Source organism: Barbatula barbatula (genome assembly GCF_947034865.1).
Source record: "Barbatula barbatula genome assembly, chromosome: 11".
Lineage (NCBI taxonomy): Eukaryota > Metazoa > Chordata > Actinopteri > Cypriniformes > Nemacheilidae > Barbatula > Barbatula barbatula.
In genome coordinates this window covers 23,133,651-23,148,249 of record NC_136774.1, presented here as the reverse complement: position 1 = coordinate 23,148,249, position 14,599 = coordinate 23,133,651, and the positions used below count along the sequence as shown (strand labels likewise).

General features: G+C 40.5%; 1 protein-coding gene across 1 annotated transcript in view; it reads left to right on the top strand.

Annotated features, from left to right (window-relative positions):
• Positions 1-14,567, top strand: part of pxnb (paxillin b) — a 20,207-nt gene extending 5,640 nt beyond the window's left edge. The window contains exons 2-11 of the mRNA XM_079467852.1: positions 5,547-5,755; positions 5,853-5,935; positions 6,053-6,192; positions 6,432-6,624; positions 6,710-6,845; positions 10,114-10,260; positions 10,338-10,511; positions 10,957-11,038; positions 11,695-11,843; positions 12,327-14,567. Coding sequence (XP_079323978.1) covers positions 5,547-5,755; positions 5,853-5,935; positions 6,053-6,192; positions 6,432-6,624; positions 6,710-6,845; positions 10,114-10,260; positions 10,338-10,511; positions 10,957-11,038; positions 11,695-11,843; positions 12,327-12,593 — 1,580 coding nt within the window. The 3' untranslated portion in view covers positions 12,594-14,567. The remainder of the gene's footprint in view (positions 1-5,546; positions 5,756-5,852; positions 5,936-6,052; positions 6,193-6,431; positions 6,625-6,709; positions 6,846-10,113; positions 10,261-10,337; positions 10,512-10,956; positions 11,039-11,694; positions 11,844-12,326) is intronic.
• Positions 14,568-14,599: the final 32 nt, after the last annotated feature.

Sequence of the window (14,599 nt, the reverse complement as noted above, 5' to 3'; positions counted from 1 at the left end):
GCGTGTCGTTCGAGTCCAGTGAGTGTGGACATTCGTGCTGGATTGGGTTTAGGTTTGGCTTCACATCACTGTTTGCATTCTTAATAGAGCTAACTAACCGCTCTGTTACCATCTCTATAAACAGCATCATTAAACATCACCACCCGTCATGAAGCTCACGCTCAACACCGACACCTGCTGGAGAGCCTGGAACTCTGTGTTCTTGAACTTGTCTGTTGACATCTGAAGTTAGTCTTTAACTTTAATGAACATTGCAGTCTAACATAATCACCAACATTAATGATTTATTATTTTATTGTTTAATAAGTGTTACAGACTTCTTTGCTGTTACAAATCAAGCTACACCCAAAACAGGATAGTGTGTGTGTGCGTGTGCGTGCGTGCGTGCGTGGACAGGACATCCTGACCTTGCCGTTCTGCCTCTGTGCCTTTTGTTCAAATGGAAAATATTAAAAACAAAACAGTTTCTGCTTCTTTCTCTTCCATGTTTTCATTCCCCATTTTATTATTGAATTAAGCTAATTTACTAAATTGTTCATTTAAATTAAAGTGATAGTTCATCCAAAAAATAAGTTTCATTTATTCGCCCTCATGTCATGTCAAGGCTGTATGAGTTTCTTCTGCAAAACACAAAGGAAGATATTTTAAAGAATGTTTATAACCAAACAACATTAACCCCCATTGACTTCCATTGTATGGACACTTGAGACATTTCTCAAAATATAAAATATATTTTAAAATATATATTATAATTCCCATACAGGTTTACGTCCACATGAGGGGGAATACATGATGACATAATTTTTATTTTCCTTTAGCTGCAAATCCGTAAGGGTGGTTTCCCTTGGTTTCTACATTATTATATGATATAAAAAATTATTTACATTTATTTTAAATGATCATAATTATTTTCCTGCTATTAGACACCTTTGACTCATATAACAGATCCTCTTTAGTGGTCTGGACAAATATTTTCCTCACTGTTTTAAATTGACATTTCACTCAAAAATAAATAAATTGTGTCATGATTTACTCATCCTCTTGTCAATCCAAACCCGCAGAACACAAAAGAAGATATTATGAAGAAAGTTGGTAACCGAACAGCATTCTACTGTATGAGATGCAAAACCAATGCAAGTAAATTGGGGCCAGTTAACAACATTCTTCAAAATATGTTCTTTTGTGTTCTGCGGAAGAAACAAACTCATGCAGGTTTGACATGACAAGAGTAAATGATTGCAGAATTTGAACTATTGGACAAAAGTGTCTGCTGCTTAAATGTAAATGTTCAGGTGCATATAATAAAATGTTAAAGTTATGTATGGAATTGACAGTATAGTCTCTCTTAAAAGTTTTAATGGCTGTGGTGAGCACACAGCGCCAGGTGCGGCCCCTCTGGAGCCCTTTAGAGACGCTCTGGTTATTTTCAGTCCGTTTGCCGCGTTCTGATCTCTACGCTTTAAATAGATCGGCTATATGCTGCCATGCTGTAAGGCAGCCGTGGTTCGACACGGGTCTTGTTAGACGTAGTCACAGGAGTTTTGTGTGTTTTTTTAAAAAGCCCTCACATTTGTTTGCTTTACCTGCATGTTTTTCAAGGAGCATTCATTCGAACAACTCTTAAGTGACAGATTTAAGCTCAGGCGTGTGGGCACCACACCACTGCTGACATCAGCACACAGACGTTCCCTGAAAGAGACTCCTGAGAGTAAAACATATCCAACATGACCTCCGACTTCCATGTAAGGAGCATGAGCTGTTCTGAGTCTGGTGATAAAAGTCATGAAAGTCATCTCCAGTCCATAGTTTCACTGGATGGATGGTTTTCGTGATCTCATAGATGTTTTGGTCCACTGATGTTTTTTGTGTGTAATTTTAAATTGAAAACTTTACATATTCAAGTTTTTACAAAGCTACATTTGTATTTAAAGCAAACCGTGATACTAGACTGGTTTGGGTATTCAATAATAATAGGGTTTATTTGATCATTAGCAAAATATTGTTACCATGAGGCATTTAAAAAATGAATAATTCTAGATAACATATTGGCAATCACAGTAGCATATTTTCCATCAGTAAGGCAAGATTCAGGATGTTCTAACATTTATCAAAACCCATGCCTATGGTATGTTTAACATTCTGTGCCAGCTGTCTATAAATCATTGTTTAATTAAATGTAAATACTAGATTTGTTTTTTAATTAAAAGTTCATTTAGTTATTAAAAAAATGCTCAAAATACTCTTTGTGTATTTTTTTTATCATTTAGTTAATAACCTCATAAAAAAGGCAATTTATCTTCAAATGCAGGGCAATACCTTGATAATACACAAACTTCAATTAAAGGACATGATATGAAAATGTTATGTTGTCGAAATAATGAAAGAAAAAGAGATACTGTGTTTAAACATTTAAATATAAAATAATATATCATATTTTTTCCTGCTATTACACACCCTTGACTCATGTAACAGATCCTCTTTAGTCGTCTGGATAAATGTTTTCATCGCTGTTTTAAAGTGAAAATGTTATGTTATCGCAATAATGAAAGAAAAAGTTGCACACCCAGAGCATTCCAATAGAAATACTGTGTTTTGACATTTAAACTTCATCATAAACTTTTATAAAAGGACATGATATAAACATTTGATGTTGTCGCAATAATGAAAGTATAAGTTGCATACGTGTGTCCAGAGCACATGAAAACTCTTTCGATAATAATTAAAAGCATCCCATGATGCACCTCATGGTTGAGAGAATGAGCAGGTAGTGCACCGCTATTATAACACTTTATATGCTCCAATATAACAATGATGAATTAACCGTTATGATAATCAGTCAAGGGTTTAGACATAATCTTGAGTATAAAGTTTGGTTGGCTGGGACAGAACGGGTTGATGAACACTGCTGTGCCCACCCTCTCTCCATATCTCTCTCTGTCTCTCCCTCTTGCTCTCGCTCTCTCTCTCTCTATCCCTCGCTCTCTCTCACACTCTCTCTCCATCCCTCTCTCTCTCTCTCTATCCCTCTCTAACACACACACACTGTCGTGCCCTCACACTCAGGTGTGACTCTAGATTGTAATACATTCTGGAATACGCACTAAATTCTGTAAGTACACACTTTTTGTCCTGTCAGTCAGTGCATGAAACCTGGCATGTGTGTGAGATAAGCTTTGACACGTGTGAACTTCTATACCAGGACGGCAGATGACGGTACTGTGTTTCACCGGTAAAAATAGAGCGAATTCATCAGCGAGATGTTTGTAGAGTATTTCTGATAAAACATTGACCAAGCACGCTGGCAAATATACATTTGTTTCAAATTCAAAGTCTGCTTCATTTTCAATTCTGCCACATGTACAGTACATGCATATAGAGGATTGAAACGGTGTTTCTCTCAGACCCTTGGTGCATGCAGATAACACTAACACAGAAAGAAAAATATATTTATACAGATTATATATATAAAATACGACTTTACAATCAGGGATAGATGTATAACAAATCACGGCGTGCATTCAGATGATTAATGATTTCAACTCTTCTTAGTAACCATACATCTGTGTTTTTGAAATGTGTGAATAAAGTCACTTTTCTTCTCTTTTGTTTCACTTATACATCAGAATAAACTGACACAGAGCTGTCTAAATGTCCAATATAGAAAACTATTTTGCATTTTTAATACTTTATATGAAAAGTTACATAGAAAATTCATTTGATTTCCCTTTGTTTTATTTTGGATCTGATCTCAGTATATGTTTTTGTGCAAAAGTCCTCTGATCTTTGAACCTTTTATTGTACAACGATGCTTTAAAGGGACCCAAATATTTTATGTTCATTTCTTCTCTCTAATGTCTTTCCAAACCTGTGTGACTTTTTCTGCAGAACACAAAAGGAGATATTTTGGAGAACCGAACATTGAACCCCACTGACTTCCAAAAACATTATTAAAATATATTTTGTTTTCAACTGAGGGGTCATAAAAAGGTTTAAAATGAGCGAAATAAAAAATGAAACGTATTATTTTGGGGTGAACTCTCCCTTTAAACATGCCTGTGACTCTAGATCGAAGCTTCTGTGATTCCAAGAGCAGTCTGTTATGGTGTTAATTTACTATCATCTCATACTCGTAGCTAATCTTCAAACGTCATGTTTTTTTTTTATGTCTGCCTGGTGTGAGGTTGATTTTGAGGTGTTCACCTCTGTGGAAAAGTTCCAGACTTTGGTGCACGAGAGTGCCAGCGTCCCGTTCATGTATTCAGATCTCTCTTTCTGCTGTCCGGTATGTGGCTGCTGCGTGTCGCCGGGCTATTATTGACCGTGTAGATGGATGGATGGATGAATGAATGAATGCATGAGAACAGTGTGAGATAAGAGCTTTATTTTATTATGGTTAGGTCATTCTAAACTCTGACACCAATGTGTAATCTGTCTGTGTCTCTGCCAGTCTTTCCATATGGTCTGGACTGATATAAGTCAAAAAAGTAACATGTTTTTCATGATATTTTATGCATATCTCTCATCGTATTACATGTATTCATCATTTCATATCTTAACTGGATGTGTTGACAGACTCTCTGTGTTCCATCACAAACAACCGTCATTATACTATACCAAACCAACAGAAAATAGAGAGAGTATATGTAGTGTGACCGTCTCTGTTCAATAAATTGACAAAAGTGAAAAAAATATCCTACGCAACAAATTGACAAGCCACAAGAGTAAAGTTATCAGAATTATGTTTAACTACAGTTTGCATATCGGCTCATCCAATCAGATTTAGCGCAGCTACAGGAATACAAATCACATATGAGATCTCCTTTATACCGTAGCTGTTATACATCAATGAGATTAAATGGACTGTAGATCTTATGAGTCAGGAGTCTAAACAATATGTCAAACTGAGCTCAGATTTGTCAAGTCTGCAACCAAGAGTTGATATTTATCTCAAACATTTCTAATCAAATAACCTAAAATCCAGTTTATATTCCCTCTACAATCTACATTCATTTACACCTCCGCACTCTTCACGTGTTTCAACGTTTGTCACCGTTTCTGTTATTATTTCTCCAGTTCCAGAGAAATAATAGTTTTAGAAACATCTGAGACTGAAATAAAACCCAACTGAGAACTCCATGAAATCTCCTGAGCTATGCAGCTAGGCAAAGCCGTTTCTTTCATAATCCTTTTATTTGTGTTGTGGATTGGATGCAGAACAGAACTGGTTTGCAGGACTCTGGTGAGGTGGGTGTGGGGTTGTTGGTGCAGGACTGGCAGAGCTACTGTTGAAGGACTGTATTTAGTAACATGATTGAGGATGGTTCGAGAGGTTGGAATGCTCCTCTGACTCACACGTCCAAACATTGTATCTGTGTTTGGACACAATCTCATGCTTATTTTTAAGCCTTCTCATCTTTCTCTTTTGGTCTTGTTGCGTTAACACACGTTTTTACGTTTTTGATTACGTAATATTATTGTAGTTCTTTAAAGAGACATGTGTGCATTTAGATGACGTTCTAAAGGATTTGTTTCTTCTCTCCGCACAGACGCGTTGCTTGCAGATCTCGAGTCTTCCACCGCACATATCTCCAAGTGTCCGGTGTTTCTGCCCGAGGAGACGCCGTATTCCTTTCCCACTGGAGGACACCTCTTTCAGGATGACTCTCCCCCTCCACCCTTGCCTCCTCCACCATCAGCCGAGGCCCTGAACGGCTCTCTCTCACCACGGACGGACTCCCAACACTCCTCACAACAGGTTTGTCTATGCTGGAAATGAAGTATATTGTTTAATAGTTCCATATTACATTTGTAATGATGGCTTTTGCCTTTTCTTTCTCTTCTGTTGAAATCAGTCGTTGGGTTCGGCTCATAAAATCACGTTGTCCCAGGAAAGCAGTCCACCCGCCTCTCATTCTGAAGAAGACCACGTTTACAGGTGGGAGTTGAGCTCCTCCAGCGCTCTGTCACACCTACCATTCTTTGGGTTCTGTATTGTGTTTCTTTTGATTATAAAATGATGTAATGTATTGTTTTGTCCCATTCATTTGACCAGTTTTCCTAACAAGCAGAAGCACTCCGACTCCTCGGCAGTAGCTATGACTTCTGCGCTGGGCAGCAACTTGTCTGAGCTGGACCGCCTGCTTTTGGAACTCAATGCCGTCCAGCAGAACGCTCCGTCTTTCTCTACGACAGGTGCACACATACACTTCAGGCCTGTTCAGACTGAAATGACTGCATGAAAACTAAGCTGATTTCATTATATCAGATTTAATTAAGATTAATTGCAATGTGTTTTGTTTGCCTTAAAGCTAAATGGTTAAAATTGAACTTTGGTTGTTTGGTTTGCCATTACAACAAAAGCATTTGGTCATTGTAGATAATCTTGTTAATTTGATTATTTTAAATTGCACCATGTGAATTTCTCTCTGTAGAAGACGCAGCTCCTCCACTGCCACCCTGCAGTGTTGCCCATTACATCCAAGAAAATGGAGCCCATCCGGGCATCATACTGACTCCAGCATCCCAGGACAAGCCTCAGAAGAATGGGACGAAGGGGACAGAGGATGGACGTCCCACTGTAGAGAGTCTTCTGGACGAGCTGGAGAGCTCCGTGCCTTCGCCAACGTAAGAAATCACCAGCGTGCACATCCCTAGGTATCAGCTTTAAAAGGTGTGGATTTTAATATAGTGCTTTGTTTTATGTAAACAGGCCTAACCCCTGTGCTCTTACCTGTGATTTGACGGACGGGCAGTTGGAGACACCCTCAGAGCAGCAGGGCCGAATATCTGCCACCTCCGCTACACGAGAACTGGATGAGCTCATGGCCTGTCTGTCTGATTTTAAGGTACGGAACTTTGTGTTTGTGCGTGTGTCCTCGTGTGTTTGTGCGGTGCTGGTTGTGAATCTGAGAGCGTGTGAGGTATGAAAGAGTGTATGTGACTAGTACAGACGTCAGGTCTGGGAATGTTTGCTAAACTATGTTGTTTGGGTGATCTATTTTCAGGGCTTACTGCTCAACAAAATGGCTGGTCTTTATCTGACCTTGGCCATGTTTATCACTTTGTTCATTTGTACAGCGTCTCCTGCTTGATGTCTGTTCCTCTCATTTCTTTAATCCTAAAATGTTTTTTTCCTTATCAGCTGTATCATGCATCTCATTAAAGCTTTATTGTTTTTAACTTTCTGCCTACCTTAATCTCTTTTTTCTCCTCTTTCTTCTCCTACACTCTTTTTATTTCCCCCAGCCAAGCTCTTTGGGTTCCCTGAACTCTGAGCAACTGTTTGATCAAACCACTACCATTGCTGAAATCCACCTGCCTCCTACGGCCGCAGTGTCTAAATCCCTGTCCCCTACCCACCGAGCACAACCAAGCCGCTGTTCCCCTTCTGTTAACTTTGAATTGCACATTGAGGAAGATTCTAGTGTACCAGGGACCGGCCCTCCACTGCCCTCTGTTGTCCCAAAGCCAGCCCTTTCCTCTAGAATGTCTCCTCCCCCAGCATCCAGTCCACGGTTTTCTCAGGAGGCTGATGTAGATCTAGATTCTCTCATTGATGTCTCTGCTTCCCTCCTCGCCTCCCAGGTGGATTCTCTAATGGTCCTGTCCCAGACTGTAACCTCCAGCACTTCCAATGTTCCTTTCAGTTTAACTGGAGGTCATTACCCCTGTCACACCCCTGTCAACTCTTCTGCTAAACTAAAGTCCTATTCTCCTATAAACAAGTCTACAAGTCCAATATGTTCTCCAGCTGTCAGCAGAACTCCCGAAAGAGTCAGTCCATTGGTGACTCAAACGTCTGCTGGTCTGTATATATCCAGCTCTGAACGTAAACCTTCCACCTCGAGTCCAGTTCCATCTTTTCCCAGGTCTGCCGTGTCTCCTTTTCCCTCAGTCTACAAAGCACAAACTTCAACATCTCCTTCGTTTTCCAAAGCTAGTTCACCCCCTCTCACTGTCCACCGTGGCTCATCTCCTGCCATCCTCAAATCCCCCAGTCCAAACTCAATATCAGAGCATCCTGCTGTGTCTAGAAAACCCCTTCCTCTCACTGAATTTGAATCAGCAAATCCTGAGCCATCCCTTGATGATGCCTTAGATAAACTTTTAGCCATGAGCTTCAGCAAGCCTGATATGGCGTGTCCAAATCTAGCCTCCTTGGCTTCAGAGGCCCAACCAGAGATATACGAGGCTACAATAATTGCGGCGGATCGCAGCGAGATCCATCCAGACACAAACACAGAGAGCGAGTTAGGGGACGGGCTCCTGGAGGATCAGTCAGACTGTAGGAGTGATCTGGACTGGGCTGACATGGAGTTGAAGCTGGTGTATGACGGGCCGGATGGTTCCATGACCCCCATGACTGAAGCAAGCTGGATGGACGAGTCTCTCACTCCGTCATCTTGCCCTGGGACCCCAGACGCACAGATGGATCTTTCCATGGTTCATTCGGCTGGCACAATGGACAGGATCTCAGCCTCTGGACACGTACGAATAAGACTGCAATGCTTGTTAAATGGAAATGTAGTGAAGAGAATTGGTGTGGAGATTGTCCAGATAAAGCTTGCAGTGTTTTGATTGCCAGCATGTGAATAAAACATAACTTCATTGTGGTTTCTAACACTGCACATTAGTTTTTACTAGTTTGGGTCAATTCAAACCGTAAGTTTACCCCATAAACCTGAGTGTTACAATGTGCGCATGCATGCTAAATCATGGCACTGTTGGTTTTTTTGAGCACCATTGAATAACCAGCACCATGAGTGGAAAATCCGGCTAGTCCACAGTTGAAACAGAGACGACATTTCTGCAGAAGGATTGAGCATGAGCGCTTCCCTAGATGGCTTGCAATGCTCTTCATGTTCTTGATGTATGTGACATCACAAGGAATTTGTTCTACTGTCCCAGCTCAAATCAGTTATAAGACGCACCAAGGAGATCCCCAATGTCCACCCTATGTATCGGGATGGCCTCATACGTAGGAAGATGGGTCCCGTTATTTTCCACAAGAGCAACTCCCAAGACCGGCTCATTGAGGAACTCCAAGGCAAGCTGGGAATTGGGCGCAAAGAGAGGGTAAAAAAGCAGCAGTCAGATGATTGGCTAACGGAAGGCGTCATTGTCATGAACAACCCCAAACGCTCAAGGGAAGACCACAACGGGGAGGTGGATAAGGTAGTCAGGAAGGAACCTTTTATGAATTTAGTTTCCATTCAATCTTTTGCTTAACTTTCTCTGTAATCACGTTCCTTTTTCTTCACTGCTTCTTTCCATGTTTCTTTGACTGATCTGTATCTTTCTCTAGATAATCATACCTCCCGACTCTCCTCTTCCTCAAAGAAAGGTGATCCCACCTCCCCATTTGCCCCCAGCCCCTCGTCCCCCTCCCCCTGCTGAGGAACCGAGACGTGCTCCTGTCCTCAAAGCAGCCCCCGTCCCTTTGCCTCCTCCTCCTCCACTCCCTGCCCCTTCCCCACCCCCAAGACAGACCACACCTCCGCCCCGCCCCCTTGTGATTCCACCCAGTCCCCCAGCCCCAAAACCTGTAAAACTTCAACCTCCCTCCCCTAAGTTTGTTTCTGTATCCCCACCCAATCCCGTCCCCCCACCTGCCCCTGAAACCCCGCCCAAAGTGCTGGTGTCAGTGGGCTGTCAGACGGAATACGACCCTCACTTCCCTCCAATGCAGGTGCAGGCTAGCTGTTTTTGGCTGTGCGTCTGTCTTTCTGTCATCAGACTGATGGAGATGAATGATCTGTAAATAAAAATGATTTGTGTCTGAGAGATCTGTGTTGCTGTGTCTGTATGTATGTATGTGGTGCGTTTGTAGTAGACTTTTTATGCAGCCATAGCACTTTTTTGTGTTACATTTTGGGATCTGTTACATTTAAGTTGCAAATATGTCTTAAACATGTCTTAAAAATCTAAACATTATAAAAACATTTTAATGGATGAAAAAGTCATCCAGGATGCACAATAGTTTGTCACACGCATACATTTTAAGGGGATGTGCTAAGTTTGTATGGTGTATCTGTGTTACCAAAATGAGCAGCAACAGCTCAATTACTAAAAGGCTCTTTATGTTTGTTCTCCATTTGCTTTTTCTCTCTGTAGATCATGGCCCAGGGGAAGCCTCCACACACACAGGTCAATAAACTGGACAACATGCTGGGCAGTTTGCAGTCTGACCTCCATAAGCTGGGAGTTCAGACAGTCGCTAAGGGAGTGTGTGGCGCCTGCTGCAAACCTATTGTGGGCCAGGTGAGGGAGCTAGAGAGCAAAACTGTGTATTGTGTTCAGATGTAATATTGTCATAAATATTCATCATGCATGTACAGGTGGTAACAGCTATGGGACGGACGTGGCACCCAGAGCATTTTGTGTGCACACACTGTCAGGAGGAGATAGGTTCCAGAAACTTCTTCGAGCGAGAAGGACAGCCGTACTGTGAGAAGGATTACCATAATTTATTCTCTCCGCGCTGCTACTACTGTAATGGACCTATACTGGATGTGAGCGTTCACACACACACTTGCACACATTTAGTGCCACTCAGTGGTTCTCAAACTGGGGGCCCCAAGATGGATCCAGGGGACCACTGATTTTGTGGCATTATATGTAATAACGAAACTTATACATTTTATGTAATCAAACATCAGAAGAATAAGACCACCAACCAAGCGTTTTGATGTTCCAGCATTGTATAACAGAATTTGTTTTTGTTTTAATTAAAATTCTAAGTTTAAGATTATATAATAGGGGCAAAGTGATGCAGGTTTCACAGGGTTTTTTCGTTGCAAAAACATGTAAAAGACATTCAATTTGCAGTGAAAACAACCTAATCTGTCATGACAACAAAATGGAAAGATTGAATATACATTAAGTACAACATTGTGTATTTTGAAGTCAAAAGAATTTGACATGGCGCTTTTCTTTCATCTCATGTCTCTCTTACAGAAAGTTGTCACAGCGTTAGACAGAACGTGGCACCCTGAACATTTCTTCTGTGCTCAGTGTGGAGCTTTCTTCGGACCTGAAGGTGGGATAAAACTTTGTTTTATATTTACTGAAGATACTGTTCATTCTGTTAAAGGAGGATCTGTTAAACTTTTTGGAGGATCATATTGCATTTCTGTCAATAAAGATATATAACTATGTCTTCAGAGGTGTATAACGCTCCTAACATAATGGAGCGTTATGTTTTTATTATCTTATAATTAGCTGTTTCTATCTACATACTGCGAGGGTCCCCTTGAATGGAATTCACCCTGTTGTTTCTACAGTAGCCTTAAATGGACAAACTGCTCTACAGAATGCGTTTCATAAATACAAGATCTCCTTCAGCAAAGGGAAGACGTGACGAGATCTTAGTTCTGTGTCAGGCGCCATAGTGCTCCGAAAGGGAGGGGTGGAGTGAGCCGTTAGTTGCATTTCACAACCCAGCCTCTAGATGCCGCTAAATTCCGTACACTGAACTTTTAGCGACATTTACATTTAAACATTTGGCAGACTCTTTTATCCAAAGCAACTTACATTGCATTGTATTATACATTTGTTTCTGACTATGTGCAATCCCCTGGGGTCGAATACATGACCTTGGCGTTGCACTGAGCTACAGGATAGGCTCTAGTGGTGAGGTTGTGAATTGCAACCAGCGGTTCACAGTCGGTAAATGCAATGTGTCCTGTTTTTCAGGGTTTCATGAGAAGGACGGTAAGGCGTACTGTCGTAAGGACTACTTTGATCTCTTTGCTCCTAAATGTGGCGGCTGCGCTCGTGCGATCCTGGAGAACTACATCTCAGCTCTCAGCTCCCTCTGGCATCCAGAATGTTTTGTGTGCAGGGTGAGTGAGTGTGTCACATTTACACGCTTCTTATGAAGGAGCTCTACGCCAAACATAATTCTGCTATTAGTGCAAAAAATCTTTCGGATGTTACATTTTGAAAACTCTTAACTTTTTTTGGTCATGAAATGTTTTGTTTATGGTCCCTTTCTGTGTTAAAAAAACAGTTATACAAGTTAAAGGGATAGTTCACCCAAAAATGAAAATTCTGTCATCACTTCCTTCCTTCCGCAGAACACAAGAAGATATTTTGAAGAACGTTGTTGACCGAACAGTGGTAGCACCCATTGACTTCTATTGTATAAAACCAATGCAAGTGAATGGCGCACATCACTGTTCGGTCAACAACATTTTTCATGACATCTTTTCATAATAAAGTCATACAGGGTTGAAATGACAAGAGGGAGAGTAAATGATGTCATTTTTGGGTGAACTGTAACTATCACAATATGAAGGTGAGAAAATAATGCGTGTGTGTTGCAGGAGTGTTTCACACCCTTCATAAACGGCAGTTTCTTCGAGCACGACGGCCAGCCGTACTGTGAGGTGCATTATCACGCCCGCCGGGGGTCGCTGTGTTCCGGCTGTCAGAAACCCATCACGGGCCGCTGCATCTCAGCCATGGGCAAGAAGTTCCACCCCGAGCATTTTGTCTGTGCCTTCTGCCTGAAGCAGCTGAACAAGGGCACCTTCAAAGAGCAGAACGACAAACCCTACTGCCAGGGCTGCTTCATCAAACTCTTCAGTTAGAATCTCAACTCTGTGTCTGTGTGTGTGTGTGTGTGTCTGTGTGCACGTATGTTGAATGGGTATATGACTCTCGACATGTGCAGGGGGCTTTGCTGGTCAGGTTAAAGCCACGGTGACATGATACGTGTTCATGAGAGCCAGGTTGTTTTCAGAGGGAGAAATGATCAGGTGACTGTGTTTGAGAAAGTCTGTGAAGATGAATTCTGCTCACTGGATGAGCTGGTTAGAGGAGAGGTGAACGAGACGTGTGGAGGTTTATAAACACAGATGTTTGACACACAAGAAGAAGAATATATATATAAAAAAATGACAGCGAAATGCTTTTTACTGAAACTCAAAGGGAGCCGATAATTACTGAGTCATTTTTCACCCCAACATCAAAAGATAAAATATTATATTTTACATAAGACTATAAGATCGTAAACTAGCTGCATTTGTATTTTCCAATGTTTCAGAATTGAACTTAACCTATATAAATGTATTAAAATGACTCTAGTGCCTTGTTTTGTATTACAAATGATACCAAAAGTGTAGTTTTGCTTAAAACATAAATACATGAAGTTTCCCATGGATGTTAAAGTTATAATTAAAGGCTGAAGTTCTTCTTCACCATAAAGTTTCTTACGGTGTATCAAACAGGTCATTTCTGGTCCATCTGTATGTCATTCATACAAAGTTATATTTTCTTAATGGAATATTTTGGGTAAAATAACTCGAGCTCTATTGACAGCATCTGTGACCTGTTGAACAGAAATAGTTAACAAGGAGAAACAAGTGAAGTCCTGTTTAGAGTAATGCATTTATCGTGTAGTACACAAATGCTGTTTGAAATGTGCAACGGTCACATTTTTGAGTTGAAATGTCACTGATTTCGTCAGTAAAGATCTGTTGTATTTAACTCAAAACTTCCGCTACAGTATCCAGCCAAATATGTATTTAAGATTTTTATTTTTAATGCAGTTTTGCTCAAAACTGTTCCTGAATAACCACTGGTCCTTTTAATTCTCCACTTCGTAGACGTGATATTGATAATCTACATAGCTGTGACAATATTGTGCAATGTTCAGCCCTCGAATACAGTATGTGATTGGTTTTGAAATGAGAATCTAATATTGTCTCTCTCGTTCTCAATGACAATTCTAGACAACATCGTAACTGCTGTACTGTTTTACTTTGGTATACTAATTCTTTTTTTCTTTAGTGTTCTGTTTGCATGGAAGTCTTAAAGGTCCGTCAATCATGTTCATGGGTGAGTTTTGAAAACTTGCCATAATGTTTCAGGAGGCAATATTGGTGAAGTCTTTCTTCCGTTTATGGAGATGTATTGTCACTGGAATAAATGATTTTCAGATCAAGAGTATTTAAGATATGATCCCTGATGTCTGTTATCACCTTCCTGGGTGCCTGCCAAAACATATTGCAAATGCAATTTAATGAATGCATTTAAACAAATACGGTGCATATGACCTTTCCACCAGCAAGTGTTTAATATATGAAAGCTTTTCTATGATCCAATGTGCCAGAGATCTGTAAATGCAATTCTCTCTCGTCTGCTGTTTTTAGAACACTACTTTGAAAGTAGCGGATATTCTTTGATTTGTTTGAATAAATTCACTATGATTGTTTTCTTTGACGACTATAATCTGTCCTGTCTTTCACCGTGTGTCCCGCTTTTAAATGCCATGCACCAAAAGAACTTGCATTTTTAATCACATATTTACACTGGTCGAATGTTTTACTTTTGTTTATCTTAAGATACTTTTATCGTACAAAAAATTATATGAAACCTTTTCCTTTATTTCTCTGTCTGAATCATTATTTTACTGTTGCTTATAATTTACCCAATGTGAAAACGGCTGTGTGTATTTCTATTTTCTCCTGTAGCGCTGTCACACGTGTTGTTCTTTCAGTCTTGGTTACTGTTTCAATTCATACAATACATCAAAATAAATGTGACTCATTGGCATCTGAATCAGATTTTTCATTGTGTTTAAGGTGTTTGTCTA